Source organism: Rhagoletis pomonella, unplaced genomic scaffold (assembly GCF_013731165.1).
Source record: "Rhagoletis pomonella isolate Grant_MI unplaced genomic scaffold, Rhpom_1.0 Rhpom_scaffold_00013, whole genome shotgun sequence".
In the NCBI taxonomy this organism is placed as follows: Eukaryota; Metazoa; Arthropoda; class Insecta; order Diptera; family Tephritidae; genus Rhagoletis; species Rhagoletis pomonella.
The window spans coordinates 21,575,613-21,597,545 of NW_023458567.1; the positions used below are offsets into that span (position 1 = coordinate 21,575,613).

The window sequence follows — 21,933 nt, forward strand, 5'->3', positions numbered from 1 at the left end:
TTTATGAGAGCGGTAGGCGACTTACCGACGGTTTCAATACCAGGGCGAACTCCTGTAAGAACAACCACACTTTTCCACCCTATTGAATGGCAGCAGCAGGGAGTCGATCTCCCACCTCCTGATTACCACGAGGTACGAATAGCAATTACGCGGCTGAAAAACAACAAAGCTGATGGCCTGCCAGCAGCTGACCTATTCAAGTACGACGGCGAGGCGTTGATAAGGTGCATGTATCAACTCTTTTACAGATGAACGCATGCCCGATGACTGAAATTTAAGTGTGCTTTGCCAAATCGACAATAAAGGCAACCTCGCCATACTCGCCACCTGGCGAGAGATCAGCCTCCTAAGCATAGGTTACAAGGTCTTTCCGAGCGTATGGTGGGTAAAGTCTGGTCTTAACTGTGTCATATTTATTTTGACCCCATAATTTGTCGGCATATTTTGACACAGGTAATTATATCTCCTATATCCATTCCTTTACCTATGATATATTGGTTTATAAAAAAAATGATAGCTAATTTAGCAGCGCATGTACACGGCTAAAGACCTATCCTGATCGAAACCAATAGATATACCGCTTTTTAATTCCATATGGCAATGTGTTTCCACCAATTTGACGACAAATGCCATTGAATTTGACATAGTGAAAACAAGTCTAAAGACTGTAGCCCACCGTCAACCAACTGACAGCTACTTATCAGTGTGGTTTTAGACCAGGCAAATCCACAGACCAGGAACTCACAATACTCTTGGAAAATAAGCGCGAGAATAGGATAGACCTTCACCATCTACATATTTTTCGAATTCAAATCCGCTTTCGACAGCACGAAAAGAAGTTGTCTTTATGCCGCAATGTCTGAATTTGGTATCCCCGCGAAACTTATGCAGCTCCGTCTTAATTGGGAAGGACCTCTCCGAGCCGTTTGATACCAAACCGGCATTCTTCTTCTTATTTGGCGCTGTTATCGCCTGAGCGATTTTGACCGAGTTCAACAAAGTCAACAAAGCACGCCAGTCGTTTCTCTTCTGTGCCAACTGACGCTGATTTGAAATGCCTAGTCAAGCCAATTCTTTCTTCACCTGGTCTTTCTAACTACGGTTGTCATTTCAAATTTACTTTTCGGACCAAAAACTGGACCAAACGGTAAAAAATTGACCAATTTTTATTACATCGGGAAATTGAGTGGAGTTTATTCCTCTTGATTAAGAAAATATGCCAATTCAGTTTTTATAATATTGCATTTTTTTTATAATGCATCCAAAGTGCATTACAAATGTATATTATTAACATTACTTTATTTAAAGTTTCAAAACATTATTTGTTTATTAATTTCGTTTTTATTAATGCTGAATCAAAAAATTTGCGCTCAGCTCCTGCGGAACTGTGAGGCAGACTAAAAATGTTATGAACTAAATCACACAATTCTCCAACGGCCGTTTCACCAAATCCATTTTTAATCAAATTTACTTGATCCCAAAAACGGTCTATATTGGTACAGTTTTTGAAGCTACCTTCACTCAGCCTCAATTTGCGAAATGGAAATTCAATTATGTCTGCATCATTTAATAATGCAGGAAATTGGTCAAGTAGCGGCAAAATTGATACATCAGTATCAGAAAGGACTTTATGTGGTGTAATAATTTCAAGATGTTTAATATCTTTTCGATCAATTAAATAGAAAAAATTGGAAACGCGAAACTATTGCATGAAGTGAAAGGGTGATAATAATCTAACCAAAAGCTTGTGGAATGGACCTCTTTAAATAGAATTGGACCAATGGGCCAAACGAAAAGAAATGGACCTAATTTGGCCCATTTGGACCAAAACGCAACCGTGTTTCCAATGCATAGGAGGCCTTTCTCTTCCTCTGTTACCAGAACCGCGGCCCGCGGTGAATATTATCAGAGCAGGAGCGTTGTTGTACATTCGAACGACACGGCCAAGCCAGCGGAGCCGCTGAATTTTAATTCGCTGCAATATGTCTATGTCTTCGTAAAGCTCATACAGCTCATCGTTCCGTCGTCTGCGGTACTCGCCGTCGCCAATGCGTAATGGTCCGCAAAGCTTCAGCAAAATCTTTCTCTCGAATACTCCGAGAGCCGCCTCATCGGATGTTGCCATTGTCCATGCATCTGCGTCATATACCAGCACGGGCATGATGAGTGAGTTATAGAGTGTAGTTTTCGTACGTCGCGAGAGAATTTCACTCCTGAATTGCCTACTCAGTCTAAAGAAGCAGTTGTTGGCAAGAGTGATTCTGCTTTGGATTTCGATGGTGACATCATTATCGGTGATAGTGCTGGTTCGCAAGTAAACGAAAATCTTTACCTTGTTACCGACGATGTCGATGTCATCGGAGTATGCCAGCAATTGCACGCTCTTGTAAAAAAATGTTCCTGAGGGGTTCAATTCTACAGCTCCATTTATCTTCTCCAACATCAGATTAAAAAATTCACATTATAGAGAGTCACTCTATCTGAAACCCCGCTTGGTAGCAAACGGCTCGGAAAAGCCTTTGCCCAACGTCATTTTACACAGCCGTATCAAATTCGAGGGGATGCCAAATTCAGACATCGCACCGTATAGGCAACTCTCTTTAGAGCTTTCGAAGGCGGCTTTAAAGTCGGCAAATAGGTGGTGAGTGTCCATCCATTTCTCGCGGGCCTTTTCCAAGATTTGGAGCATTGTGTATACCTGGTGTATGGTGGATATGCCAGGTATAAAGCCACACTGATAAGGCCCAATCAATTCGTGGATGGCGGGCTTCAGTCTTTCACACAATACGCTCGATAAAACCTTGTAACCTATGCTTAGGAGGCTGATCCCGCAGAAGTTGGCACGAACGCAGGCGTCGGGCATGCGTTCATCTGACCATATTCTGCATAAGAGTTGATGTACGCACCTTATCAACTCCTCGCTTTTGCTATTCGTACCTCGTCATAGTCAGGTGGTGGTATATCGAGTCCGTCATCATCGACTGCGGGCTGCCATTCAATAGGGTGGAAAAGTGTTCTCTCCATAATTGTGAACATCGGTACGCCCTAGTCTTGAAACCTTCCGTGAATCGCCTAACTCGCTGGTAAAATTTTCGGGCATTCTTCCTGTCCTTACGTCTCGCTTCCCTCTTCAGTTCCCTTTAGCGGTCATGCATGGCTCGCGTTGCGCCCGTGGCCCTGTAGGTGGCATTTTTTTCCTCTGCAGCTTCTTGACACTCCTCATCGTACCAGTTGTTCTTTCGGGCACGCTGAAATCCGACTACTTCTTTGGCGGCGGTACTTAATGAACGGCAAATGTGGTTACACTACTCGCATATGTCGGTTTGTTGAAGAGTGCGCTCTGAGAGCAGGTATGAGAGTCGAGTAGCGAATGCATTGGCTGTCTGTTGTGACTGCAGCTTTTCAACGTTGAGCTTTCCTTGAATTTTCGGGTGCACATTTTTTGCTGCACAGAGGCGGACAGTAACAAGATAATGGTTCGAGTTGATGTTTGGACCTCGGAGTGTACCTACGTCCAAACACTGGAAGCGTGCCTTCCGTCTATCACAACATGTCCGACTTGGTCTCTCATTTTTCGATCTGGAGACAGCCATGTAAATGTATGGATATTTTAATGCTTGAACCTAGTACTGCATACTATCATGTTTCGGGCCCCGACGAGGTAGATCAGCCTCAGCCCGTTGTCGGACGTTTCGTCATTGCGGCTGAATTTTCCGACGGTGCTTCCAAAGATCCCTTCCTTGGCACCCTAGTATTGAAGTCGCCAAACACGATTTTGATATCATGGCGGGGCAGCGCTCATATGCGCTCATAGAAGCGATCCTTGGACACTTCGTCTTTCTCGTCGGGGCGTAAGCACACAAATTCAACACCGAGTTTACGCTCCTTTACATGGCAGCTGTAGTAGACGTCGCAAGGCCATTGGCATTTCTTGCCGTGCCCCGTCCCACACATTTCTTGTATGGCGGTGATGTCAGCTTTTGTCCTTACGAGGACATCAACCTGCCGAGCAGAGGCACCTTCCTCATTAAGGGTCCAGACACTCTAGATGTATGCCCTCCAATGGTAGTCCTTTAAGCGTTCACTGCGGTAGTCATCAAAAGGGGGATATCATCCGAGGCTTCTTTGCTTCTTCACTGGAAAGCGTTTTTACGTGGCGGGCCCCAATCCCAGCGCACAACCCATTGCTGGGATGTGGATGGTCTCGCAGCCAAATATGCGTTTTAATAGCGAGCCGCTTGACCCAAGATGGACGCCCGCTTGCAGCGGCACCTACTGGTGAACCGACGATGCAGACTTCAGTGAGCCCTTAAACCGAATATGTCGGAGTGGCCCCACCGGGGAGAGAGAGGGAGCTCTTTTCGACGTGACCCAATGCTCCACTCGGATTGGTTACCGCATCTCGCACATGGGTTGCTAACGTTGCCCAGAGTGCGCTAACGAGGACGCAAGAGTCGGGACAACTACCTGCCATTGCATCCCATTGCACTCGTAAGTACCAGTAGCTCAATATAAAAAATATACAAATCTGTTATTCGCTTTGCTTCCTTACCTAACTTGGAAAAGGCAGAACAGACTTCGTGGTTCTTGTTACCGATGATGTCGGATGATGGCATAAGCCAGCCATTGCACACTCTTGTAATGGATTGTTCCTGAGCGGTTCAGTTCTGCAGCTCTCATTGTCTTCTCCAACATCAGATTAAAGAAGTCACATGAGAGGGAGTCGCCCTCTCTGAGACCCCGTTTTGTGGCGAATGGCTCGGAGAGGTCTTTCCCAAATCTGACGGAGCTGGTGGTATTACTCAACGTCATTTTACACAGCCACATCAGTTGGGCAGGGGTGCCAAACTCAGACATATCGGCGTGTAGGCAACTCCTTTTAGTGCTGTCGAAAGCGGCTTTAAAGTCGACAAATGGATGGTGAGTGTCGATCCTTTCTCGCGGGTCTTTTCCAAGATTTGGCGTATTGTGAATATCTGGTCCATAGTGGAATTGCCAAGTCTAAAGCCACAGTGATAAGGCCTAATCAGTTTCTTGATGGTAGGCTTGAGTCTTTCGCACAACACACGCGATAAGACCTACCTTAGAAGGCTGATCCCGCGGTAGTTGACGCCTTTCTTGTGGATTGGGCAGTCGTCGGGCATGTATTCATCTGAACATATTCTGCATAAGAGTTGATGCATGCACCTTATCAACTCCTCGCCACAGTACTTAATATACTTACTTAAATAGCTCGGCTCCACCAGCTTTGTTGTTTTTCAGCCACGTTATTAATATTCGTACCTCATCATAGTCAGGCGGTGGTACATCGACTTCGTCATCATCGACTGCGGGCTCGGGTTCTTCTTCTCCACAACTTTCCTTGCTGCTACCATTCACTAAGGTGGAAAATGGTTCCCTGCATAATTAAGTACGTTCTGAATATCGGTAACTAGATCGCTATTGTTGTTCTTGAAACCTTCCGTAAGTCGCCTAACTCGCTGGTAAAATTTTTGGGCATTCTTCTTGTCGGTTAGAATTTCAAGCTCTTCGCACTCCCTGACACTCTTAATCGTACCAGTTGTTCTCTCGGGCTCGTTGAAATCCGATTACTTCTTCGGCTGCGGTACCTAATGATCGGGAAATGTGATTCCACTGCACAAATATGTCGGTTTGTTGAAGAATACTCTCTGAGAGCAGGTGTGAAAGTGGGGTAGCGAATGCATTGGCTGTCTGTTGTGATTGCAGCTTTTCGACGTTAAGCTTTCCTTGTATATTTGGGCGCAAATTTTTTGCTGCACAGAGGCGGGTGTGCATCTTTGCTGCAACAAGATAGTGGTCCGAGTCGATGTGTCGGCCTCGGAGTGTACGTACGTCTAAAACACTGGAAGCATGCCTTCCGTCTATCACAACATGATTGATTTCGTTTCTCGTTTTTCGATCCGGAGACAGCCACGTAGATTGATGGATCTTTTTATGCTTGAACCTAGTACTGCATACTATCATGTTTCGGGCCGTCAGTCAGTCAGCGTCAGTTCGTTGTCGGAGGTTTCGTCGTGGAGGCTGAATTTTCGTCGAACGTCGAATTTTTTGGACAATTTATACACTGTACTGTCATGTACTTTTCTTAACATTTTTTTTGTGCTACCCGACCATGCTTTGCTCGACCTTGCCACAATGTAAAATTCCATATTGTAACAGGCAGAGTCTGTAATGAAGTACGAAAAAAATGGCCCAAGTTACGCAAGAGTTACCTCTAATGGAATCAAATGTACCAAGACCCCCATTATTTTTCCTTCCCCAAAATGTTTTCCCTGCGAACATACCCCTATCTCCTCTGCCCGATACAGAAATTAAATTTTTTATAAAATTAACCCCCACCATTCCAAAATACTTCATAGAAGGATAAAATGCATGACCAACCTCCATTATTTTTCCCTTATCAAGATTTTTCTGCCATGAAAGACAGCTTCTCATGAAAATACGGTCGCCGTTCATAGTCGGCGTAAAACTATAGGTCCCTCCTCTTTGTGTAACACCATCAAGGCGCTCGCGACAAATCGGAGGAGAAGCTCGGTCAAACACTAAGATACATATGTGTCAGTGCCAATCTTTTATTATTATTTTTTTTTTTTTTGTAGGAGAGGGAATTGCTTTATGCACTGGCCGGGGGCGCTAGTTTCTATACTACCTTCCCCGAGTGTTGGACTCCCACCGAAGCGTGTTGGGCTACTCACTAAAACCCAAACTCCCACCGCCCGCGCAAGAATTCCGCATCTGGTACCGCAATTCTGCATGTCTTCAGATGCAGGAGCGCGCTGCTAGAGCCTCGGGGCTTCTCTTTTGTAGGGGCGTTTCATTCGGGTGTCCTCAGTAGACATCCGTCCTCTCGTTTGCAGCGGAGTACGAATTTCACGTATCTCGCAACTGCTTCCCACTTGTCTGCACTGGAGATCATTACCCCAATTATGTTGTTCGGAGTTATGTCTCCGTATCTTTCTTCCAACATTCTGTGCGAAATCAAGAAGTGTTCTTAAGTGAAGAATGTATGGTACACGTTATATTCGACGTTTCCACAGTAGTGACAGAACGGTGAGTCCACCCTTCCCATTCTATGAAGGTATTCTCGGAAGTAACCATGACCGGTGAGGAATTGCGTCAGGTAGAAATCGACTTCCCCATGCGGTCTGTTTAACCATGTTTGAAGATCGGCTATCATTGTGTGCGTCCATCGACCTTTTGTGCTCGCATTCCATTTGTTGCCACTGCTGGATTAGTTGCTCGCGCGCCCTTGCCGCGGCAGCTGCTCGACCAATCTCGGCACTGAGATTGTAAATCTCTTCAATCGTACGCAAGTAGCTCAATTGGCATGACGCCAGAAAAAACTATAACCGCGTCCGCAGACACTGTCCGGTATATAGAAGCAATGCGTAGTACCTCTCTGCGCTGGACCGAAGACATTTGAATCCGGTATTTTTTGACTTTCAATGCGTCGGCCCATATTTCTGCCCCGTACAGGAGAACCGACTGGACTTCTGTCATCAGAAGTTTCCTGTGGCATGGCTTCGGACCGCCCACGTTCGCCATCAACCGGCTTAGAGCCACCGTGCTCTGCGCACCTTTTTACATACTCCATGTGATGTGTTCCCAGAATGTGAGTTTGCTGTCAAGCTTCACCCCTCGGTATTTTGTAGACCTAGCAGTTGTCACGAGTTGAGGTCCGACCATCATGTTTATAATTGTTGGGATCCGTTTCCTGGTGGGGAGCACGATCTCTGTTTTGGCTCTACCTAATTGCAGACCGTGATCGCTCATCCTTCCACTGCCGCTGCGCATTACCTGGTTTAGCTTGAGCTCTCCGGCATTTCCGTGCACAACATACTGTCATACGTGGCGCTCCAGAGGTCCGGGTCAAGTACAGACCCCTGTGCTCCTCCGCCGGTTATACGTCTCTTTCTCTGACCTAGTGTTGTGTCGTACAAAAGCCAACGGTCTCTGAGGTAGTCCCGGATCATATCTAGCAAGTATGTTGGAACCTTGAATGACCGTTCCAAGGCCTCCAGCATGTCGTCCCATCTTGCCGAGTTGAAGGCGTTCTTGACGTCCAGTGTGACTAGCAACACTATTGGCCGCGCCTGGTGGCAGGCTTCTTCGGCTTTATGTACCGCCTCGACTACTCCGCCAATTGCCCCTATAGTTGAATGTCCCTTCCTGAAGCCATGTTGTCGGGCTGCCTCAGCTGTTGTACATGTTAAGCAGGAGATCAGGGCTCGTTTTTGCTGCTAACCTGATTGCCTCCGCTGGTATGCCATCGGGGCCTGGAGCCTTGCCGGCTTTCATGCTGAACACTGTATCTGCTCTTAGTGGGTGTGTGGGGAAATTGTGCAACCACTATATTCTTAACTCAGACCTCATCCATCGCTTGCCATGATGTATGGAACTATTTCATCACTATTGTGTATCACTAGCCCAAGGGATCACGATCCATTTCGTCACATAGCGCTTTCCAGCAGTTCCATTTACTCTTTTGTATCTCGGCCCCAAGTGCTTTCTTAGCGCTTTTGTAGACTGCTGCTCTGGTCAGCGCCTCAGGAGCGCGTTGCGAGTCTCCGCATTCTATGGCAGGCCCATCTCAGCTCTGCATATCGGTCGTTCCACCAGTATACCTGCTTTTTACCTTACCATGCTCTCCTCTGGGGCATTGAGGCTTCGCATGCTCGGTGAATGTAGCGCATGGTTTCTTCGACCAGCTTAGCACAAGACTCCCTGTTGTGGATTTCTCCCGTTTTTGTGTGAAATACCTTGGGAATGTGCTATGAGTGATGTGTCGAACTTGCGAACATCGAAAACCCAGCCTTCGATATGTAGGGGTCGTTCCAGTGTTGAGGATGGTCAGGCCAATGCGGGCTGCCATTTCACGGACCAGTCTTCCCCTGGTGTTTGTTTGGGGCATACCCCATTATACGCCTCAACAACAATTATGTGGCCGGTTATATCGCGTAAGGCCTTCGAGCTTTTCCCTTAAGACAAGGACTGTGGCGTTTGGAGACAAGTATCAGCTCACCAGAGTGGTTTGCGCCATTTTCACCCAGACATAGCAGCGTCCGACCCTGCTGCTCTCTGCGCGATGGTTGGGGTTAGCAATCCATATCGCGACCGAGCCTGATTGGTCAACATGCCAGGCTTCCTTTGTTCTATAGGGTTCACTGATTATGACAGCATCTGCTCTTTATTCAAGAATCAATTGGTCCAACATTTGGACAACCGCGCGCTCTCGGACACGGCAGATAATCCAACCTACTCGCAACTTCCCCTTTTCAATAAGAGTACGGCCTGGCAGTTCATCGATTTCCACCACGGCCATTCTTTGTTCTCGCGAGTTTACAGCGAGGAGAGAGACGCGCGAAAGATGAATATACATATACTGTGACCAGTATATGTTAATACAAAAGTTGTAAATAAAATATCTTAAAATCATCTTAGTAACCTGATAGATATAGACAAATTATACATTTTTGGAAAATAGGGGTAGCCACGACTACTTATAATCATACATGTGTATATCTTGGTAACCGCTCCACCAATTTCTCCCGACCTTGGCACAGTTGTTGGCCTTTGAACAATATACCAAATGGCTGAAAATTTTTAAAATCGGACATAACCACGCCCACATCCCATACAACGGTAATTTAGAGAAATACGAAATCTTCGACAAATCAGTAAATACTGGAGCTAATTTATTCAAAATGAATGCTTGTTATAATTATTTAGCTAGAAATACGTTTATGATAAAATTTTGGAAAATGGGCGTGGCACCGCCCACTTAATATCACATACATGTATCTCAGTAACCATTCGACCAATATTAAATATTAAATAATTGAAATCGGACTAAAATTACGGCCACTCCCGGATGTTACAGAGAGCACCTTCGCCGCCTATTCGCACACCTTCATATATATGTACACGCTGGCGAACGCCAGTTCCGCAGGGTAGTCTCTGGCGCAGCGGCTCGCTTCATACCATCCAGACGCACTGCGGCGATGAAGCGCGACGACAAAGTGGAAATAGAATTCCCGAAGAAATACGCGAGCTACTTTAACCGTAAGTTTACACTGCATCCTTCGGTAGACAAGGCCAAACGTCGAGTGACCAAGAGGATGCACAAACTGCCCAAAACCAGTGTACCACTTGTTTTCACCAGCGGCGAAGTGAATGGCGCCATGGGGACGGCAAAAGCCTCCAAAGCCATTGGAGCCGACGGAATCTGTATGCTGATGCTGAAACAATTTGGGACCGCGGGAGTAGCATACCTAACGGAGGTCCTCCACCTGTCAATGGCTGCTCTCATCATTCCCGATGTGGGGAAATCAGGGAGAGTGGTCCCACTGCTGAAACCGGGGCAACCCGGCAATGACGCTTCTTTCCCCGGTGGCGAAGACACTAGAGGCCCTGCTACTCCCGTACTTCACCAACCACCTGACCCCAGCGAAGCATTAGCATGGGTTGTAGGTGTTCTGAATGGGAACATTTTTTTTTGTAGTCAAAAGATTGGTACAATACAGGGATGTTCTATTGAAAAATTTCAACAAATTATTTTTCGTGATTGAGATGTTGTTAAAGAATGAACTATAAAAACTAACCAAAATTAAATAACAACAAAAATAATATTTTAAAACTTGTGAAAATTTGGTGCGGCTGTAATTTTTTCGACTACTGTACATTAGTCTGCATCACCAAAAAAAAGTTGCGGTTTTTCCAGCGGGATTGCCAAACCTAGTATATTTTAAGACTTCTACAAAAATATTTCGGAAAAATACTAAGATTTACGTGAGCTGGACCGGTTTGAAAAAAAAATAAAAATAGTTTCTTAAAGCATTTTTTTTGGAAAAAATCCCCCCAGATGACAAAACAGATTAAGCTTAAAAAATCTACATAAAAATATTAAAGAATTGTATCAACGGAATCATAAAAATGAGATTTTTGATGCTCATTCCCGTCCCATTTTTTTCTTTATTCAATACCAACACATCTTAATTCAACATGGCATGACACTCGTCTATCTTACCTTCCTCTCTCATACTTTGAATGAACTTATTCGCAAAGAAATTAAAAGGGTGAGAAAATACCTTACCAATGATACCTCATAAGCAGGGAACGAATTTTATGGAAATTGCCTTTTTTTCTGATAAAGGGATAGAGTATATTATATTAAGAATGTCCGCGATTTAGCTTTCCCTGTTCCCATATATACTAAGTTTTTTGCCTTTTTTAGATATTTGCCTTTTTTTGCCTTTAATTGTAAGAGGCAAGGAAAAAGGCCTTATTTCCGGTAATATGAAAGTTTTAAACGTTCCATATTTAAATTGTGTGCCACTTGTATCAACCCACGTCGAGCTCACGTTTAGTATATTCAAGGCTTTTCTTGGCAAAAATCTAATGAAAATGCTGCCAGAAAAATTCCAAATGCATCTTGTGGTTCAATGTTCACTACAACTATAGAGACTAAAGTTTTGTGAATAAAAAACTCGAAAAGAGAAAATGGTCAAAGATGCAAAGTACAAGTTTTTCATGTAATCTATAGTTCATAGTTTTTCTCTTTTTAGTTGTAAAATAAATATTTTTAAAATTTATTATTTGTCGGTTTTTGTCTATTTTTAGTGGCTTCTTTTGCCTTTTTTGCATATTCTAGTGCCTTTTACTGCGTATTTTGCTATTTTATTTTGCCTTTTCTAGCTTATTTCGTTATTTTATTTTGCCTTTTTATAAGTTTTTATGTCCTTAAAATCCGTGCTTTTTTAAATTTTCAGGCAATAGCCTCATACGATTATCGATTATATTTTTTGTTGTTTGTGTGAAATATTTTATTTTTATCAGTATTTTTCTTTTAATCAAAATATGTTGAAATAAGTGAAAATAAAAAAATATTTTTCCGAAACGTTTTTTAGCAACGGTTGCGCTCAACTGCTGCGGCTTCTGAACCTACCCATTTATTTCAATTCAATTTATTTTTACTTTGTTTGAAGATTGTAATGTCGACACATATAAAGCATCGTTCACTCAAAATTCCTGTACAGAAATTGTTTGAATGTATTAAAAAGTTGCAACGCAGATCGTTAGACAATAGATCTACCATTATTAGGTTTAAATTTCATAGTACTGGTTTTTTATTTGACAGTTTTATTCGCGTTGGAAGTGGCTGCTCAAAAAATAATGTTGAACAAATTCGTTGAAAATCCGACATTCTCGAGATCAAAAATCAAATTAAAATTAAATATATCATTTCGCACCAGCTTAAGGATAAGGCTCAATTATAAAAAAAATCAGCTTATCAGAAAAGGGTCGCGCGAGAGAATCGGAAAACGATTATCCAAAATTCAGCGAATAGAAGTTATGGCAAGACTTAAACCTTATCGAGTTATAATGTATATAATTCTGTTAGATTAAATAAATTTTATTACAAGAACCGCACCCGTTTACTTTAACCCAATGTTCACACCAAATTTTGTATTTTTTAGTAATGACTGTAAAACATGTTAAAACTTGACTTCGGTCAACTCCCACGTTAAAAGTTTTAAGCTAAAAAGAAACGGAGTGATATCCTCTTAAAACTTAATTTATAGAAGTTGACACAGTTGTCAAAGGGGCGTTTCCACCGTCATGGGTTGGACATTTTTACAGAAATTTTTTTCTTTCTTGTTTAAATTTAAGCATAAAGTACTCAACAATTCTACAATTTGATAAAGCTACACCTTATTGACTATTATATGAGTTATTACAAAATACGAAAAAAATTCCAGCTTAATTTTATATGGAAAAAATCTGTTTTATTTCTTCTATCACGGGTGGGACAAAAAAAAGAACCTGCTTTTTGGAGCAGATATATTTTACGGAAACTCTGAAAATTTATTTCACTTTTCTGTGTGAACTTGATGTCTTATAATAGAACAAAGAACCAGGAACACAAACAAAGCAAAAACTACAAAAAAAATGATGGCTTTATTATACAAAAAAACCGGATAGGTATTCTATCGGAATCTGCAATAAAATTTAAATTCTTGCAAAAACTTGACAGATCATATTTTCAAAGAAAAAACTAAAAAAAAATCCTCCAGCACGTGTTAGCTTATTACATGTATACTATATGTAATACTTCTATATTGGCAGTAAGCTAACTTCTCAATGTGTAAGCATTCCGAAATCAAAGCGAGACACTCTAGTACCGGTTTTGTCAATGTATTGTGTACTTGAGTGCCGTTTTTGTATATGTGTTGTGTACATGTTTATTTATAAACGTATGTGTTCCTTTTCTTTCGTACGTGTTTATTGATATATCTGTACTGTAGTGTTTTCGGACGGTACTAGCTCTTACTGCCAATATAGGAGTATTACATATATGCATGTATAGAACCCATTAAAAAATTTATGAAAAAGAATGTCTCATATACGTATATTCTTATCCACTGCTTTATATGAACGAACAAGAAAGAATGTTTTTGTTGACCCTTATCGAGAACTTGGGTACGGTTTAGTTATTTGTCCAATGATTTTGGGTTGTTGTATCCAAACGCATCACCCGAATTTAAACACTTTAACATGCACGTGTAGTCAAAGGATTAAAATTTAATTCCAAACAAAGGTTCCGAAATTCCGAGCTCTAGTTTATTCAAAAATCAGTTTGAACCGTGCACTTTTTTTTGTAAATTTCGATGTGGGTTCTGCGCAAAGTTACAGTGGATTGCGTAGCCTGAGTTATATGCACAATAAATGTTGTATACGGGCCTGTTCGAGGCACGTAATAAAAGCGGAATTACTGATGAAAAATGGCAACATTGTTGCAACTGCCCAACTGATAATACATTGCTAGAAATTCACACCGAACGTGATACTATAATAATTCGCGCAACACTGCGGTTGTGATTGCAACTCGAACAAGCGCTACCTTTCACAGTAGAAGAGGGGCTTCCGCCCTGCTCTCCGGCAACACAGAAAAGAGAATTCTCATTTGTAAGGCTTAATAATGCTACTTCTCTGATATATTTTAATATACGGGGACATACAAAAAAGTAGCACTTACATATGCAAATGCATATCTTGTAAAAGCCCGTTTGTGCTGAAAATTGTATCGCACAACACGTTCGTTCACTAAAATTTTTGTACAAGACTGAAAATATTACAAAAATTCCACTTCAAATTTATCAAGAAATGTACTTAACACAACGACAGCGTTCATTCGCTTGCAATTCGCTGGAATTTGAATCTATTCGTGGAAATTCATGACTACGCATGAATTGTTCACACTATTCACTCGTATAGCAAGCATTCTTCACGAATGCATACAACCGATTTCTACTGGGTTTTGCATGCTGTCGCGTTCTCATCGTTACGCTCTCGCTTGTATACGTACACGCGATGGTTATGCTCTTTGAGCGTGTGCTCGTTCTCTGCCCATGCCTGCTTATAATCAGTGATCGGACTTCTACCACATTGTGGTAGATCTGCCACTTTTTTGAGCATCTAGCACAACTACCACACAAGGTCTGAAATTTACCACATATTCGCGTTTTTGAGTAGTTTTATTTTTGTTCGACATAATTTTCGTAATTTTAAGAGGCAAAAATTGTCCAACACTAAACACTAACAACAGGCAGAATGGGAGGATAAAATAAGCCGTAAAATAGTAAATTTTCTCAATATTAAATTTTTCGACAGGAAACGTGGTTTTATTTTGTTAAATTGCAAAATATGTGATTTATAAAAAAGAATTAATAGCGAAAATGTTAAAAAAACGGCGATTTTTGTGAACGCATTAGCAAATTGAAGTGCATCTAAGGTTTCTAAGGCGTTGTTTACTTTTACTTGAGAATTGCCAAAATCGGCAAATCCCAAGTAGCGGTTTCTGGAACGTGCCACATTTGTTCGCTACATCGTGATGTGATAAAAAAGAAAAGCTGGCAGCACTCCGCAAGGTTGCAGAAATCTTTCAAAATATGTGCCAAAAATATCTTCATATGGAAGGAACTGCTTTACACTGTCAAGCAAAAAAAGTTGCCAAAACTCAACGCAATTTCAAGCAACTTGAATCTTGCACTTTATTACACTAAAATTGATTTTTTTTTAGATTCTAATTAAAATGTTTGAAATTTAGGTGAAACCTTGCAGATTTTTTTTAATTTTTGTACAAATTTTGATCCAATACCTGAGATTTACCACATTTTTTTGAAATCTACCACATTTTTTTCCAGATTCTACCACACAAAATTTTTAAGTCCGATCACTGCTTATAATCCATAAGCGCGGCTACCACACCAACAGAACGATACAGAAATACTCGACATTGCGTTGTCAGCCGCGACCATGGATAACTAGATATGAAACTCTTTTTCTCGTGAGAGCGCTGTCAAAGTGTATATTTTTTTTATAACATTCTCCAGTAGAGCCACTGTGACGAAAACATGTATGGGCATTTATAGAGAAATTTATGGAGAAACTTTTGATTAAACACAACGGACAAAAGTTGCAATATTCTTCATATCTATTTTATATTTCACTGTTAATATTGTCAGGAAAATTGCGTTTAGTTACAAATACTGTTTTATAGTAATATTAAAAAATGCGGGAAGAAGAAATGCACTGAATTCAATGTGATGCATTTTCCACACATTTAGTGGTAGCTCGCCACTTCGCGTGTCAGCTGTTTATCTGCCCAGGGATTGGCAGTGCTGCCAAGTACGAAAACGAGTTCCTGGGCGCGCTCTCAGAAAAAATGAGAGAGTTTCATATCTAGTTATCCATGCCATGGCCGCGACCAAGCGCACAACAATGCTCTGCTAGTGTTAACTTGTTAAATTGTATGTTCAGGCAGGTTCTGCAATTCACAGGGGTTGAAATTCACTCGTAAATGAATTGTAGAACCTGCCTGTATATGAGCTTTGTTAAATAAACTGTATATAATATTAAATTATTAAACTAAGTAGAGGAAGAGTGGGAAGGCCAGCTTCTAAAAATCGGTTCTTGGACATCCGCTTAAGAAGACCCCTTTTTCCCAAATATAAGGCAGTTTACTTCATATAAATCCAATAATAACATAATTTTGCATTATTAATTTTTTTCTTATTCTTACTTTCATTGCTCGTAGCACTAATTTTGGTTTACCATTGCATCTAATTAAATATAAAATGTCGTGGAACTATTATTTGTTGATATAAAATTAAAATTAAACAATAAACAAGTAATTTTTAGCAAAACCATAACCGACTTCAATTCTCATATAAAAATTTAGGAGTACCGTTAATTTCTTCATGATCCAATGATCGGATCTAAACCAAATTAGTATGGGACCACATGTGAGACACTACCTTTCAGATAGAAAAATCGAAATCGGTTGACGGGGTCAAAAGTTAGATACATAAAAAAACATAGGTTTATTCCGACGAATTGATAACCTTCTCCTTTTTTTGAAGTCGGTTAAAAAATTAATGAACTCAAGCGTTAGAAATTAGTACAGCTAAAGACATATTTACTTTCGCTTATAAAAACGATTGAGATAATTTCTTTTTTACATATACAGTGATGAAAAAATAAATACGGACATGACATTTTAACAATTTTTTCCTATTTTTCTTATGTTTCCTTAATAGTTAGTATTTTTTTATAAAAGTATTGCTCATTATTTAACAAAAACCATATAAATTCATATTTCAAACTTATGCAAAAATTATAAAAATTCTGCAAAATTGCATCTAAATTTTAAACTTTTTAATCAGATTTTTGTGTATTCAGTTTTATAGCCCATTAAATTTATTGTCGAACATACTTTGTATGGAAGAAAATGGTTCAAAACAGTTGCCAAAAATCAACGCGATTTTGGGCAACTTAAAACTTACACTTCATTCTACTAAAATGTAATGGGCTATAAAACTACATACCCAAAAAATTCGTGAAAATCTGATTAGAAAGTTGAAAATTTATATGCAATTGTGCTCAATATTGAAATAGGAATTTATATGGTATTTGATAGATAATGAGCTATAATTTTATAAATAAATAATAAATATTAAATAAACGAAAGAAAAATAGGCAATATTTGAAAAAATATCGGGTCCCTATTTATTTTCCACCACTGTAAGCCTAAGAATAATAATTTAAGCATGTTTAATTTCTTTATTTAAAAAACTACTTTAAACTGATTAAGTATTAAATAACCATTATTGTTAATTTAATTGTTTGTTTTCTACATAAAGTGGATGGTAAGAAATCTTCCTTATTTATTTACACAACCTTCCAAGGTCAGCTATGATTTTTGTATTTATACATATGTTCGTATGTAAATATGTGTTTTTCTTTTTTGGTCATAAATTCTATCCGAACATTGTGGACTATATATATAAACGCTTCTTCATGTATACATATATTTGTCTTTTTATATCAATTTTTACAAGTTAGGACTACTCATTAAAACTTACATATTTATATGGGAATGTTTTGCACAAAGTCATGAGCGTGATAGAAAGCACCCTTATGCTAACCACACACGAGCCAACCTTCGCGGCAAGAAACAAAAATATGAAAATGTTTTGATATTCAGCCATAACCGTCGCCATGAGAAACTATGCTGCACTAGAAGCAACGGGACTTGGCTGCTTCAAGGGTTGCCTCGTGTGCGATCAGCATAACGATATTCCTAACAATAGCTTAGTTATTCATCCAACCTACAACTTGTCAGTGTCAGTGTTGTTTCTTTCTGACTCTCTCGCCCAGCGAATGACTTTTTCGATACCGAGTGCGAGAACCTTATTATATTTTCCACTAAGTTCGACTTATTGTTGCAAAACAGCTATAATCCCTAAAGGCCGGTTTTCACTTTCATATTTTGACGACACATTGTCAATACATTTTGCCATAACTTTCTTCTCTTTAATTAATGCCGATACCGTTTATTTGATTCACCATAAAGGGACACATTATCGATTTAGCAACGGTTGTGCAAAACTGAAGACTTATTTTAAAGCAAACTAACTGGTAAAAAAGCTTTGTGTATTTCGTTATTAATTTTAGACTTTCAAATGTCGAAATAGGCAAACAAAATTGTTTAGACTTTTAAGTAAAATGTTAACAAATATAACATTTACAGACCAAATGCAAAAAAAAAAATACAATCAAATCTGATTATCTACTGCTAACCATGTTAAATTTGCCTTGGCCAAATGTTTTCCCTTATTAGACGGCAAATGCACAGTAAGACAAGCCTTAAATATCAACTAACTTCTCCCGCGTCAAAACCGGTGCATTTAGTTTACTAAAACGAAACCAAAACCCAATTACTTGTGAATGATACTACTGACAAATGTCGCACTATGTTTAAAACCTAATATAATGAGAAATAGAGCTGGTCCAAATTTGTTCTTAAATAAAGTTCGAGTTATGTCGATTAAAGGAATAATATAACGACCGTAAACGTTCTTATTGTAAAGGTTGGAAAAAAGGGCCGAATTTGATCACGTTCAAAAAATCGATTATCTCTCGCTTTTCTTTTTGCTTTATCTCGAAGGCAAATCACGATATCGATAAAAAAAAATTATTAGATGGGTTGCAATAAGGGGTGGATGGTTTTCAAAATATATATATGTATATATATATATACGTTTTTCAAGTTATTTTTTTTTTTTGTTTTTTCTATAAAAAATTGTCCAAGTTTTCGCCAAAACCAGTTACATACTCAAACTTCATACAAAATTCACGAAGATTCAACAAAGTTTCATTAAAATTTTGAGCTTTTAATCCGAATCTTTAAAATAAATATGGGTGTTCAATTTTAGTCTAATTAAGAGCAAGTTTCAAGTTTTTTTGTGACCGCTTTTTTTATACAACAAGTACAATTTACAAAAACTGGCGTTGATATTTTGAAATTTTGTTGCGAACGGTCTTGCGCATTTAATTCTCTAAGAAATTCGTGTTTATATGGAAAAAAGCCCGAAAATCCGTCAGAAAAAAAATTATTAAAACTCAACGCAATTTTGTAGCCGCTTGAAATTTACACTTCATTAGACTAAAATTATATGGATATAAAACTGCATACGTAAAAAAGTTCTACAGATTCTTATTAAAAAGCCCTAAATTTTTATGAAAATTTGTGGAATTTTCCTAAATTTGGCAAAAAGTTTGAAAACTTGATTTATATGGAAAATAACGAAAAAAAAGATCTTAAAAACATTGTGAATATTTGAAAAAATCAGCACGTGAATACTTGCTCGAGTCACTGTATATATCAACCTTACCAGATATACTTTTTGGGGAATTATTTCCATTCATATAAGTTATATAAATTCCAAATATGACCTAAAATTGGACCTTAAATACGAGTTTTTCAAATATCTCGACTCCTGCACCTTGCAGGTGGAAATTTAAAATTTATCTATGGCCCGATTTGGTTCATATGTATATGGTACAAATCTGTATTCGTATGGAAATGTAGCTTATGTCAAAAAGCTGGCTTTAGTATAAATCGGCATTCACAGCATACGATTGCGAATGACTCACTGGCGCTGAGCTGTTGAAGAACCTTTGGCAAATAAACGTGCAAGAAGTAGTTCCGATACTAGCAAGTCAATATTCTTATTAAGTCTCATCAAAAAATTCCTTGTCGTTTAAAGAATAAAGGGAATACCGCATTATACTAAAGCCAGCCTTTGGACATAAGCTACTTTTCCATATGAACACAGATATTACTTATATGAAAGGAAATAACTTTACAAAAAAATTAGCCGGCCGGAGTCGGTGTTACATGCATATGTATACATACATATCGTCGTTTAAAGTATAAAACCGCCTATCAACAAAATGCAAAACCGCGTATCAAGATAATGCAAAACCGCGTATGAGAGGTTTCATAATTTATTTTCTAGGGGGTAAAAACACTCATATATCAAAATGGTTCTATTTTTTATAAAGCAATCGCATTTCTGGCTAGTATATTTCAGGACGAATGGATAACGGTATACATATTTTGAAAACCATTCACCCTTATTCCAACCGCTAATTATAAAAAAAAATAGAGCTAGCTCTATTCATTCCCGGTATATTACATTAAAAAATGTAATTTAGCCCATAGTGCGTGGTTTGTACAATTATACATCTGACTAAGTTACCTTCCCGTTGCTATACTATACACACTTCCTTGCATATAAAGCCATTTGGCCATGTGATAACACTGCTAAAGTGATTACACTGGCCATAAATTGTGATCCCTAAACTTATGTAACTAACTAATTTTCATTGGCAGTCATTGGCTCGTGCAATGGCCGTTACTATTTCCATTTTAACAGTCATTTTTTTCGCTGCAGGCACTCTCTTTAAATCGGACACAAGAGATAACAGAAACATGCGATCCTCGTCTTGGCCCTCATGATCACTACGTTCGCGATGCTCCAGACTGCTCAGCAATTGAAGTATTTTGGCTTGTAATTCTTTAGATGACTCTTCCGGATGGTAACGCGGCCGTTTATTTGCAGGTTCGGCGGGACTAGTGGTGTTAGCGGGTATTGGTGATGACTTCTCTGCTTCTGCTTCCCTTTCCCGTTCCCTCTCTCGTTCTGCCGTTTCTTCACATTCTCCATTCCCTCCATTTTCTTGCTCCGCAACCAACTCAACGGGGTTAATGAATTCACCTCCTTTATATTGTGCCACTGTGCAGAATTCCGCATTCCATGTGGATTCAGCCGTGTCATCTGTTTCCTTGGCTGGTACTACATCAATACCATTTGTGAGACCATTTGTGACATCGCCATTGATTTCGATAGAGAGGGATTCATGTGGAAAGGTATCGTCCAAAGTGTCCATTTCATCGTACTCGAATCCATCTTGCTTAATAAAGGGTTTAATATCGCACTCTTCAGTCAAGTCTATCAGGTCGCTTAGACTATCTTCATCCTCTTGTACCTCAATGTCCGCCGGTATTGTGGTGTTGTAACATTCCCGCAGCCCCAACTCATCAGCCAACCTGAAACGAAACATTCAAGTAAATTTTTTTGCGATAAGGATTAAGCTGCCTTTAAACTTACTTTGCGCAATGTGCGCTTTTGATATGAGGTATCAAGAACTCTAGTTCGGAAATAATTGGGCTCTCCTTCTTTCGTGCATAATTTTCCACGGTGGCATTCTTTTTGACTTCGCGCGAAATGGAGTCGCGCAGAGTTTTCCATCGACGGCGTACATTCGCTCCTATAAATTAAGAAATTAAAAAGTTTTACAACTACTTTTTATCGAGTATGTGCATATGTGTGTATCTAAATTATTTTAAGCACTATTTAGGAAAGCTTTTTAATGAATTTTCATAAAAAATAAGTACGAATCTACAGTGCAGAAGAAGGAGAAGGTTATCAAATCATCGGAATATTTTTTTTATGTACGTTACGTTACATAACTTTGGACCACGTTAACCGATTTCTACAATTCACCACCTCACAGGTGGTCCCATACTAATTTGGTTTAATTCCAATCATTGGATCATTAAGAAATTAACGATAATCTTAAATTTTTATACGAGAATTGATGTCGGTTTTGTTTTTTGCTTAAAAATTACATGTTTTATTTTGAAATCAAAAAATATTTAGGGAGTGCTTAAGGCGCTCAATGTTTTCCATGTATTTTATATGGGCGAAAAAAAAACTTTTCGTATAAAATTCTTGAATATCAATATTTTTCGTTTGGAAAACTGTGGTTCTCTTCGGGAGACTTCAAATATTAATATCCAAATGTTTATTTAATCATTTTTTTCCTTCAGGAGCCGCAGAAAAGGCTGCCGTTTTAACACCAACAACAACAACAACGCGGCACAAACTACCAAAAAATAATGCACCACTTGCTTTTACCAAACAGTCCAGGCGGCCATCTGTTAGGTGAAAGCCCCAAAGTAATTGTCCCCAACGGAATTTGCAAAGTGATGCTCAAAAATTT

The 21,933-nt window shown here is 39.5% G+C and overlaps 1 protein-coding gene across 1 annotated transcript; it reads right to left on the reverse strand.

Moving 5' to 3' along the window:
• Nucleotides 1-19,916: 19,916 nt before the first annotated feature.
• Nucleotides 19,917-21,198, reverse strand: LOC118748269 (the record flags this gene model as incomplete). The annotated part of the gene is given in 2 exon segments (XM_036482644.1): nucleotides 19,917-20,977; nucleotides 21,039-21,198. Coding segments are annotated over 2 exon segments (887 nt in total), but the record flags the coding sequence as incomplete, so codon positions are not given.
• Between the last annotated feature and the right edge of the window lie 735 nt (nucleotides 21,199-21,933).